Genomic DNA, 11,690 nt, shown 5'->3' with positions numbered 1-11,690 from the left:
GGACCCTTTCCCAGAATCATGATATATATGCCAAGTGAAAATTTCCTTTACAACTAAGTCTAGAAGGATCATGCCTTCTCCTCTCTCTGAAGGAGAGCCTGGACCTTTTGGGGAGTGGGGTTCAGAAAACCAGGCTAGGGTCTAACGCTGGGGATGACTCATACCTCGTTCTTTGAGACTTGGGGGATCTCTTGTGCGCTCCTAGAGGAGGCCTAGCCTACGACTGCACCATCACTCCAGACCGGGAGGCAGAAGAATCTGCCTGGAAGCATGCAGAGCCACAGCCTGCCCCACGATGCCTGGGTCTCTGGAGAGTAAGTTTTTTCAACTGTGTTCAGTGAGTCCCCATGCGATCACAGTGACTGGTGACACTGTCAGGTCCGAGTCTGGTTGTGTGACTCCAAGTTGTGCTGATCCCGCTGATCCTCGGGGAGCAGATTCTGCCCTGGGGGCTGCCGGGCGGGGCCGGGGCAGGAGCAACGGGAAGGCCCCGCCTCTGGGGTGTGTCTAACTTGGGCGCCTCCTAAAGGACCGGGCGGGGTGGCCTGAGCGCGTGGGTCGCAGGTCAGGTCAAGGGGTCGAAGGTCCGGCGCGTGATCCAGGGTCCAAGCAGGCCGAGGAGCAGGAGCATGGCGTCGTCGGGGTCGGTGCTGCAGCTGCGGCTGGTGCTGCTGATGCTGTTGCTGGCGGGCGCGGCGCGGGCCAGCCTCTACTTCCGCCCGGGCCAGACCTGCTACCGGCCCCTTCGCGGGGATCAGCTGGCCCAGCTGGGGCGCAGGTGGGCGCGGGCTGTGCCTGGGGAGGAAGAGGGTACAGTTCTGGGCCAGGCGCGCGCCCCCTGCCACCTGGGACCTTGCTTCTCTCTGGTCCACCCTGCCTCCTTAGGCCTGGGAAATCTCATCCCTTCCTTTTGGGATGATTTTCATAGCCGGGAGCTTTGGTGTTTGCTAGGTTGGGCAGGCCTCACGTCTCTGTCCATAGTTGGTGAGCACTAGGGTGTTGAAGTCATGCTCAGTCACCGTCAGCTTCCAGTCGTGGTGGCTTTTCTGGTGGTGAAGGATCGAGCCCTGAAACGCTTACATTTTGGAAAAGGGAAGAAGGTCCCTAGGGCACTGCCTGGCTGGGTCTGTGGCCCTGGTGGGGGAGGGGAGGCCCTAGGTGTTCCAGGGTTGATCTCCATGCTGGTTGCCTCTTCCCAGGACTTATCCTCGGCCGCACGAGTACCTGTCCCCATCGGACATCCCCAAGAGCTGGGACTGGAGAAATGTGGACGGTGTCAACTACGTCAGCGTCACCAGGAACCAGCACATCCCACAGTACTGTGGCTCCTGCTGGGCCCACGGGAGCACCAGCGCCATGGCAGGTGGGTAGCCCGGAGCTCCACGATAAGCCCTGGGCAGGGCCAGGTGCGTGGCTGCTCTTCACCACCCAGGTTGCCTTCAGGTGGGCCATGATGGCCACAGCTCACAGAGTGGTGTGACTACCTTTCTGCCGTTCTCTCCTGTGGGCCCACTTAGGGCCTCTGTGGGGCTGGCTGGAACTGGAACCCATGACAAATGACTCCTGGGTACCCTCCCTCCCCCAGGCCTTGTGACTTCAGCCACTGAGATAGAAGCAGCCTTTCACAGTCACTGAGCTGAGGCCCTACTAGGTCAGGGAAGTGAAACTGCGGTCAGTGTTTGAGATGAACAAGTTAAATCTTAGCCTGGCCACCACAGAGGCAAGAAGAAGGTGCAGAAGGAAGAGATAGCCCCACTGAAGTCCACACAGTCGGAGGGCTGCTGTGTCCTTCCTTGGAAGAGGAAGCAGGCAGGAGCCGGAAGTGCCATTTTGCCTGGAGCGAATAGACTCAGCTTTGCCACAGCGGTGGCCCCTGGAAGCCAATGGGAAGCAACTCTCCTGGCTGGGAGTGAGATGGGGCAGTGACCTCTCACGTGACGTGATTTGTGTCTTTCTGGTCTGGCCTGCTGTAGGTAGAGCCCGGGGTGAAATGGCTGCCCTTGTGCCTGTGGGGAGCTTATTTATGTAGGCCTCTCACCTGCCCACCCAGAAGACTCCATTGTGAGAAGAGTGACAGCCGGGGTTCAGCCCTTCAGCTTGGACTCTTTCTTCAGGGCAAGGAGTTCTTGACAGAGCCAGCCAGGTGTAGCTGTGGCCCTTCGTAGAGTCACCTCTGGGGTCGGGAATGTATTGCTGACCCTTGAGAAGGAGGAAGAGGAAGGTGGCCTGAGAAGGTTCGGCATAGGAAGGTCAAGAGGGGCTTGTCAAGGGGGCAAGGTGTGTGGGGAAGGCCCATGGCTGTGGAGCCGAGCAAAGTCGAGAGCATTTAGGGTGAGGTCGCAGGGCTGGTGTTGGGGAAGTGAAAAGACCTCAGCAGAGTGCAGGGTGGGGTGAGGGTGATGGGGAGCAGAAAAGGTCAGTGGAGTGAGGTACATGGGGGTGCAGGACATTGCTGGGGCGCAGGGAGATGGCTGGAGGCCATTGGGTCTTAGGCCTCTTAGATGGGCCTGGGCCTGCCTGAGGCTGCATCTTCCCCATCACTAGAGTGGAACAGCTCTGGGAAAATGGCTGTTTCATCCATTCTTCCTGATCTCTGACATCTTCATCGGTTGTCAAGGCCTTGCTTCCACTTTTTCTGTGTCGCACTAAAAAGGGACATCCACAGGTCCCTGGCCGTGTGCCAGCAGGGCGGCAATGGAACCAGTTTGTCTTTCCCATCTCTGGGCAGTTAAGCATCCAAGCTTCTCTCTATGAGGCCACCTGTCCTCATCACTGGAGGCCCTCTCCTTCCCTTCATCAGTCACTTCCAGCCGTGACCAAGAGCCCCTTGGTCCCACCCACCTCTCACTGTCCCACCGCTTGCTCCCGTTGGGTTCTCCGAGCTTCCCACTTCCACTCTACCTCTTGTCACTTTTGAGACTCATGAGTCTGTGTCCGGGCCTCCTCCCATTGGGGTGAAGCGAGGCCCTCACTGAGCCACACTTCCTTTCTTCGCCCTACAAGCCCCTACCAGCTCCCCTCCCTACCGGCCCCCTCCCTACTGGCCCCTCCCCTCCCCCTACCAGCCCCTCCCTACTTCCCCTCGCTACCAGCCCCCCTCCCTACCAGCCTCCTTGCTACCAACCTTCCCTACTCCTTGACTTCACTGCTTCCCACACTTCTGAAGTCTGTGTTCCCAGTTGTTTGTTTGTTTCAAGATAGGGTTTCTCTAACAGTCCTAGCTGTCCTGGAACTCACTCTGTAGACCAGGCTGGCCTTGAACTCACAGAGATCCGCCTGCCTCTGCTTCCCGAGTGCTGGGATTAAAAGTGTGCAGCGCCACCATCCGGCTTGTGTTCCCAGTTTTGATCTTTGCCTAGACTCACTTTTGTATCCGTCTGCTGCTACCCTCTGGCCTGCATTCCTGCTGCCTCCAGGCCCAGATGTGCAGGCCATCCTCCCCTTCTCAGCCGCCAACAAGGCCGCCTTCCCCTGAGGATATTCCGGAAAAAGCTTAGGGGTTATCTGACTCATCTGTCGCTCCTCCGAACTCTCCCAGCAGCCCTTATGGAGGAACTAGGTGTTGTCTTTCCCAGCACCCTGACTCCTGCTGGTCTCGGGCAAGAGATTTCCAGAATATGCCTGTTAAACCCTAGTCCCATCATATTTCCATACTTGAGACCATCAATGACAAGGGCCTTCTCTGACCTCTGGCTGGAAGTCTGGCTCCTCCCTCGTGTCCACACCGGCAGTTGAGGCCTAGGTACCGTCATGTGCAAGACTCTCCTCAGGTCCTCACGCTTCTCTCCTTGGATGGCATCTTAGTCGTTGTTCTGTTGCTGTGAAGAGACACCATGACTAAGGCAACTCGGGAAGCACTTGCTGGGGACTTGCTTAGCGTTTCAGAGAGGAAGTCAGTGACCATCATGGTGGAGAGCGTGAGAGCAGGCATGGGCTGGGGCAGTTGCTGAGGCCTCTGGTCCACAAGCGTGAGGCAGAGAGACCTGGGCTTGGTGTGGTCTTCTGAAATCTCAAAGCACAGCCCCAGTGACACACCTCCTCCATCAAGGCCACATGTCCTACACCTTCCCCCAACAGTCCACCCTCTAGAGACTTGAGGCTGCTGCGGGGCCCCGTTCTCATCCAGACCACCATGGATGGACATTTGCCAGACTGCACTATGTACCTGATACCTCAGCCCCTGGGTGCTCCCCAGAACGTCGCCTGGCAGTGCTGTTCTGCTTGCCCATCATCTTGCCCCCTGTGCTGCGGTACAAGTCCACAGAATAGAGCTTGCTCCTGCTGGCTTGCGTCTACAGTTTGCACAGCATACAGCGCACAGAAGGTGGGACTGGAACTCTGAGGATGAAAAGGGTGCCAAGTTAGAAGAGGCAGAGTGGATTGTGTAGAAGGGTCATCCCAAGGAGCCTGCAAATTCTGGAGCCACGTAGTTGGTCAGGTTGAAGCTAGACATTGCGGCAGAGGTAGGGGACGCCAGGCCTGAGGCTATCCAGCCGGCCACTGACGTGAGAAGGGAGAGAACAGAGAACAGGAGAAAAGGGCTCTCAGCAAGCCTCAAGAAACACTGCTAAGGTTGAATGTAAAAGAGACAGCCCAGGCACTTCCAGAAGGGCGGAGTGGCTCCTCTGCTGCCCCTCTGAAAGAGACAGTCTCGTGTGGGTGAAGAGGGGTTAGGATGGATGGGTGATGTCGAGCTAGGGACCTTGGCAAGAGCAGCTTGGGAGGCCAAAGAGACATAAGCACATAAGCAGTGGTGAACCCCACCTCGCGCTGCTGAGGCAAGGCGTAAAGTCCTGGGACCCTGGGTTGGACTCCGGGAAGGGCAGGTCTGTGCGCTTGGGGATGCCCCTCATTGAGAGGTGCACTCCTGATGGGAATGTAGAGGAAAGAAGGCTACAGGGAGCCAAATCAGGGAAACAAGACGGGAAGGGTGGGCCCGTGGCCTTGGGCAGCTTTCTGTTGTGGCACAGGAGTGGGTCTAAATGGTGATGGGACAAGGTGGTCTGCTTTTGAGTATTTCCGTGACATGCTCTCTGAAGTCATCAAGGGTGTATGTGCAGGGCATGTGAGGGGTGGTTCTAGAAGGTTCTGTGCTGTTAGATGGCAACCTTGTGGAGCAGGACCAGAGTGGGAGAGTAGGGGAGGTGACCCAGGGCTGAAGTCTGTAGGACGGAGGGAAAACAAGGATAGGCTTTGCTTGGGGAAGAGCAGGTGAGGCTGGGGAAGGGGGTAGCATCTGCTGTGGGCTGTGTGTGTAGCCTGAGGGTGAAGAGCAAGGAGGCTTTGCAGGACGCAGGTCAGCCCTGCCCTGGTGGATGTTGTGATGATCCTAGCTGCCCCTCAGTGTGTGGGACCAACACATGAGCACTGCGCGCTGGTGTTTGGCTCCCTAGGCTGCCATTTTCCCTGGAGATGCCCATGCCCGCCTCTCCGTGTGGTCAGTGACTAGTCACTAGCCTCCTCACACAGGTGGCTTTGCTGCCATACTGTAGCTCCGTGGGATCTGGCCCTGCCTTGTGACACTTACAGACACACACAGGCCTCACAGTGCCCTAGGAAGACCAGAGCATGTCCCTGAAGCCACAGTTGAGCTGAGGCCTGCACCACAGAGGGAGCAGCAGGCAGAGAGCCTTACAGCATTGGGGGAACTGGGCGGTGCTGACCAGCGTGCTGACTTTTGCAGACCGCATCAACATCAAGAGGAAAGGCGCGTGGCCCTCCACCATGCTTTCCGTGCAGAACGTCATCGACTGTGGCAACGCTGGCTCCTGCGAGGGCGGCAATGACCTTCCAGTGTGGGCCTATGCCCATAAGCATGGCATCCCCGATGAGACCTGCAACAACTACCAGGCCAAGGACCAGGGTAGGCCCTGCCTGCGCCCCCACACTGATGTACACGGTCTTTTTTTCTCTTTCAAGGGAGAGTGGCCGGGAGCCGAGGATCCCACGTCTGTCATACTGGCTGGGATGCTGGAGGGTGGGGGTGGAGAATGCAGCCCCCAGGAAGAGCTGGATGGTCTGATGTCACTCGAACCTGGTGGGCTGGGGTTAGGGTAGCAGGAAGCTGGAACCCATGGTCCCTGCTGAGTCAGCATGGAGAGACACCAGAAGAGCACTCCAGGCTGGAGAAGTAGCTCAGTGATGGCGCTTGCCTGCCGTCCATGAGGAGGCTCAGTCTCCAGTATTGAAAGTAAATATATAAGCAGAGCCACACCCCTGTAGCCAGGACTGGATGTGTGCGTGTGTGAGTTCTCATACCTGGCATTTGGGTGGTTTTATGGGCCTTTTATAAGGGGCCAAGCAGGCCCCCGATGGGAGGAAGTGTCTCTTTCCCTTGGTCTGGAGCAGAGAGCAGGTGGTGGGGCTGCTTTCTGAGCTGCAAGTTAACCTGCCCAGCTGAAATGGAGCACCAGCTGCTTCCTGGCCCAGCAGTCCTGGACAGTCCTGGACATGGACAGAGCTGCTGGCCCGGAAACCTATGGTTGGCACGTCCCTTTGTGCTGCTTTCCTTGGAAACCAAAGAAAAGGAAACTCAAATCCATCCTTCCTGGCTGTAAACTTTGATCCTTAGAATGCTCTCGTGGCTACAGCAGGATGCTGGGGGCAGGGACGACGACTCAGAAGGTGCTTAGAGGGCAGTTGGTCCCTCATGGCTAGAGCAAGATGCTCTGGGGGACTCAGATCCATAAACATCCCTCATGGCTGCGGCAGGATGTTCTGGGGACTCAGGTACCTGGAGGGCAGTTGGTCACTTTACAACACCCCTGTGGATGGTGTCCCCTTGTCTAGCTACCTCATGGACCCTACCGCCTCACTCCCAAAGAATTGAAAGAATTCTCTGACCTAATTGGCTGAGTTCATTGTCCTGGATGGGAACAGATTCAGGGTAGAGGCCAGGGACTGCTTTGTGGAATGTTCCTGGGGTCCTATCTCTCCTCCACTTCCAAACTGGTGTCATCCAGCTGAGGCTAGGTCCCTCTGGTCCCCTCCAGACTCACAGGTGGTTGGGTTCATCAGAACCACTCAACAGTCCCCTCTTAGAGGAACAAATGAAGGCCGCCATGTTGCTGGCGTACCTCACACTGAGCAGTGACGCCTGAGGGACAAAATGAACTGATGATGTCATTCTCCAGGAGTTTACTGCCCTGGGGAAGGGTCTGGACTGAGGTCAGCCTCACGGGTGTCCTCCTCTGCGCTCCATCTTGTCCTCTGAGTCTGGAGTGCATCCATTTTGTTAGCCTGGCTGGCAAGTGGACTAGAGAGACCTGCATTGCTTCACGGCCCGGTCTTGGATTCCAGACCAGCCCCATCTCGCTGACGTGGTGCGGGTGCTGAGCCTCTCTGAGATCAGTTCCCCGGGATTGCAGTGGCAGGCACTTGACTGACCGATTTCTCCAGCCCTCAGACCTAATTCTTTTCCCTAATTTTTTTTAAAACAAAGTACATTTATTCAGCAACAGTCATATATTTTAGAATTTATAACATACAGCGGATACGTGCAGGTTTCTGAGTATTTTCAGATTCCCAGTATGTGCCTCTTTGAGTTTCGGTGCGATAAAAGCCCTATTCCCAGGCATCTCAGAAATTCTAAAACTACGATTATTATCAACATACTTTCAGCAACCTTCACATTCTGTTATGTGGATAACTACAATTCTTGCTTAATGAATACAAGTTTGGCATTCTGCAGGGGTGTTCAACACAAAGCATAATTTACAATTCAGATCCCCCAGTGAGGCAACAGGCCCTCGTGAAATCACGTGGGGACACTGCCCATCCAGGGCACATCATTGCATTCAGAAAATCTTGATTCCACCACGTGATTCTGGGGCACACCTTTAATCCTTACACTTGGGAGGCAGAGGCAGAGAAACCCTGTCTGGAAAATTCAAAAAGAAAAACCAACATGTGATTCCTTGAAAGGCTATTCAAAAAACTTATATGGAACATCTTATAGATGTGATGTCACTAGCATTTGCCCTTTTTACTTGTCCTTCCCACGTTACACACGAGTGCTCTTGTGTACCTGCACACACGTGTACATATGGGCTAGGATCTGCATACGAAGGTGAACAGGGATTTTTTTCTTTCTGAATTTGGGCCACTTCGCTTTATAAATGCTAAGTCCATTCATTCTGCAAATATTGTGATTTCATTTTTCTGCGGAATAGTGTTTGTTTTACATGTGCCAGGTTTTCGTTATCCGTTCATCTGCTGATGGACAGGGGTTTGACTCCAGCTCTTTGCTGCTGCGGCCGAATAAAGCAGCAATAAGCGTGGACACGCAAGCATCTCTACGGTAGGGCGTTCAGCGCTCAGGGTATGTCCGCAGGGGTGAAGCAGCCGGGCCATATGCTAGCTCTATTTTTAATTTTTGAGCAATTTCCAAGCTGATTTCCATAATGGCCGTATTAATTTGAACCCCACCAGCCATAAATAAGGGTTCCTTTTTTCCCCAAAATTCCTCTCCAACATTTGTGGTCAGATTTCTTGATGATAGTCATTCTGACCAGGATGAGGTAGTTTCTCAAAGTAGTTTTAATTTGCATTTCTCTGACGGCTTGATGACTAGGGATGTTTAACTTTTTTCTTTTTCCCTGTTTGAGACAGTGCTCACTGTAATAGCCTTGGCTATTCTGGAACTTGCTGTGTAGACCAGGCCTCAAACTCATTGATCCACCTTCCTGTCTCCTGAGTGAGAATTAATGTATGCTACCTTTAATCCCAACACCTGGAGGCAGAGGGAGGAGAAGCTCTGTGAGTTCAAGACCAGCCTGGTCTACAGAGTTCCAGGAGAGCCAGGGTTGCACAGAGAAACCGGCTCAAAAACAAATAACAAAAACCAACCAAACAAACAAACAAAAAAGGTGTGTGCCACCATGTCCAGACCGCCTTTAAATTCAGTTTTGACAGTTTATGTTTCGTGTAGCCGTTCGCTGGTATTTATCTGTGATTCTTTGTAAGTTCTAGATTCCAGCCGTGTCTGGAATGGGGCTGGCAAAGGTTCTCCCCACTTCTGGCCTGTGTGCTCTGCTGAATGTTTCCTCTGCTATACGGAAACGTTTTCTTTTCCAGTGTCTCGTCTGTTATTTGGGGCCAACTCCTGTGCTATTGGCGTTCTATTCAGAAAGTTCTAGCTACCCTAGCATCTTGAGGGGTATTTATTCCCTGTATTTTTGTCTAGAACTTTGTGTTTCGGGTTTTAGGTTAAGGTCTTTGATCCGATGGGAACTGATTTTTGTGCAGGATGAAAAGTATGGCTCTAACTTTATTTTTCTTAGGTGGATATCTAGTTTTCCCAGCACCCTTGGTTGAATAGGCTTTTTTCCCCAATGTATGTTTTTGCTCCTTTGTCTTGAGTTTAAGGGGCAGAGCTTTGCCAGTTATTTCCAGGTTCTCTGCTTTGTCTGTCTGTCTTGTTTCTACGCCAGCACCAGTCTTTGTCACTATAGCTCTGTAGTGTAATTTGAGGTATTGAGACACCTCCATGAATGTTCCTACTCCTTGGGATGGCTTTGGCTATTCCTTAAACCGGATTCTGATATTTCTCAAGCCAAGTAACAAGAGGACACATTTCTTTAAATCAAGTATTTTGGCCTCCTTAGTCACTAGCCAGCAGTGCAATCATCTGGTTACATTTTAATAGTGATTGCACTGGGTTTTCAATTACAGCATGCTGTGAGGTCCTCTCCCAGCCTTTAACGGAGAAGGGAAGGGCCACGTCAGAGTGCCTAGCATGCACTAATCAAAGTGTGTTCTTTCTGTTCTGCCCCGGCCTGGTGGAGGTTTCCCCATGCCTGTAGCTGAGAGACGCATAATCAAGCGGCACCTGGAGGGCTTCCGCTATCAGCTAATGAATGGCGGGCTAAATTAGAAAAGTGGAGAGGATGGGGCTGGCTTCATTAGTGGGCTAATGAGGAGACGGTGTCATGCTGACTTCTTGTGTTCTAGAATGTGACAAATTTAACCAGTGTGGGACCTGCACCGAATTCAAAGAGTGCCATCCCATCCAGAATTACACCCTCTGGAGAGTGGGTGACTATGGCTCCCTGTCGGGTAGGGAGAAGATGATGGCAGAGATCTACACCAATGGTCCCATCAGGTAAGGGAGAGGTCTGGGTCTGTGCACCTACGTGCAACTGTGTCTTGTTCACCCTTCCCCCTGGCCACTTTGACCCCCAGCTTGAGCTCCACTTTGCCAGTAACAGGGAACTTCTGTGTAGTTAGGTAGAGAAGGCCCTGGCTGTGGTGAGTGGGGGTGTTGGTGGGGTCACCAGGCAGGACTCACTACTGTAAGCCAGGTGCCACCACAAGCGCCGATTGCTTCTCCCATCGCTAACCGGTGGGCTCTCTCAGCTGCGGGATAATGGTGACGGAGAAGATGGTGAACTACACTGGAGGCATCTATGCCGAGCACCAGGACCAGACAGTTATCAACCACATCATCTCCGTGACGGGCTGGGGCATCAGCAGTGACGGAACCGAGTACTGGATTGTCCGCAATTCATGGGGCGAACCCTGGGTAAGTAGTTCCCTTTTTGAAGGTCAGACCAGAATCTGCGCCTCTCCCCGGCAGCGGCAGCGGAGTGGAGGGCTGGCTTGTGTCTCACCAGGACACAAGCAACTTCTGAGGTCTGAGCTGTGTAGGGCTGCTACTGTCCTGTGCATCACCAGTGCTTAGCAGCCAGTGGCTCCTCCCCAAACTACCCCACGGCCAGGGCTGGGGCCAAGTGGTCCTGATGGTAGCGATGCTTCATGTTTTTCAGGAATACTTGTTTGAGTTAGGTCAAAAGTCCAAGGGAGCCGGGTGGTGGTGGCCCACGCCTTTAATCCCAGCACTTGGGAGGCAGAGGCAGGCGGATCTCTGAATTCACAGCCAGCCTGGTTTATAAGAGCTAGTTCCAGGACAGGTTCCAAAGCTACAGAGAAACCTTGTCTTGAAAAACAACAACAAAAAGTCCAAGGCAGGAAACCTGCAGCTTGTGGTTTTAGGACACAGTTTTGACTGTTGCTCAATAAAGACACAGGAATACTCCGGAAGAGGCCACGGGGAAGACGTGGAGGTGACAAAGTGTCAGCCACGTCTACTGAATGGCCACAAGCCAGGTATTAATAGGGAGACAGTCACGTTCTTAGATTGTCTAGCTGCCTGCGGAGAGTCCTTATGCTAAGAACTGCTCAGAGAACCAAGTCAGAGCTTTGTCCAGACCGGAGTTCTACAGCACAGAGGGTGAGCAGGGGGCCGTGTCCTGAGGCACTAATGCCGAGTTCTTGCTCCTTACAGGGTGAGAGGGGCTGGATGAGGATCGTAACCAGCACCTACAAGGGAGGCGCGGGTGGCAGCTACAACCTGGCCATTGAGGAGGCCTGCACGTACGGGGATCCCATTGTTTAAGTCGCCGTCTCTGGAGGCAACGTTGGAAACCATGGCAGGGATGGGTGGTTATCAACACTGGACACTGAACAGCTAGAAACGGTGCCTGTGGCCATGAGGAGCAGAGTGTGGGCTGCAGAAGCCATCCCGAGAAGAGATGGTAAAGGAGGAACCGCACCTCATTGTGGCCCTCAGGACCAGAGCCCTGCCTTCAGCCACCTGGAGAAGACAGCTATGGTCTAGAGCAGTTCTGAGGTCTGAAGGGAGGACAATCCCAGACTGCCTACGCGGTAAATAAAGGATCTAGCTCACCGAG

At 53.8% G+C, this 11,690-nt stretch overlaps 1 protein-coding gene across 1 annotated transcript; it reads left to right on the top strand.

Annotated features, from left to right (window-relative positions):
• Positions 1–539: 539 nt before the first annotated feature.
• Ctsz (cathepsin Z) lies at positions 540–11,689 on the top strand. The gene is made up of 6 exons (XM_050152885.1): positions 540–778; positions 1,200–1,363; positions 5,684–5,863; positions 9,952–10,102; positions 10,357–10,522; positions 11,285–11,689. Exons 1-6 carry the CDS (start codon positions 630–632, stop codon positions 11,393–11,395), a joined length of 921 nt encoding a protein of 306 aa, XP_050008842.1. The 5' UTR covers positions 540–629; the 3' UTR covers positions 11,396–11,689.
• Position 11,690: the final 1 nt, after the last annotated feature.

Source organism: Alexandromys fortis, unplaced genomic scaffold (assembly GCF_014885135.2).
Source record: "Alexandromys fortis isolate MF-2015 unplaced genomic scaffold, M_Fortis_MF-2015_v1.1 scaffold_81, whole genome shotgun sequence".
Classification (NCBI taxonomy): domain Eukaryota; kingdom Metazoa; phylum Chordata; class Mammalia; order Rodentia; family Cricetidae; genus Alexandromys; species Alexandromys fortis.
The sequence above is the reverse complement of the archived record's forward strand: the minus strand, read 5'-3'. Positions and strand labels throughout refer to the sequence as shown.

What these genes read in the sequence shown, in the direction of transcription:
- Ctsz (XM_050152885.1), top strand. Translation starts at nt 630, where the DNA reads ATGGCGTCGTCGGGGTCGGTGCTGCAGCTGCGGCTGGTGCTGCTGATG. An exon ending in CTACCAGGCCAAGGACCAGG is followed by an intron (nt 5,864 to 9,951) that starts GTAGGCCCTGCC and finishes CTTGTGTTCTAG; the next exon opens with AATGTGACAAATTTAACCAG. An exon ending in ATTCATGGGGCGAACCCTGG is followed by an intron (nt 10,523 to 11,284) that starts GTAAGTAGTTCC and finishes TGCTCCTTACAG; the next exon opens with GGTGAGAGGGGCTGGATGAG.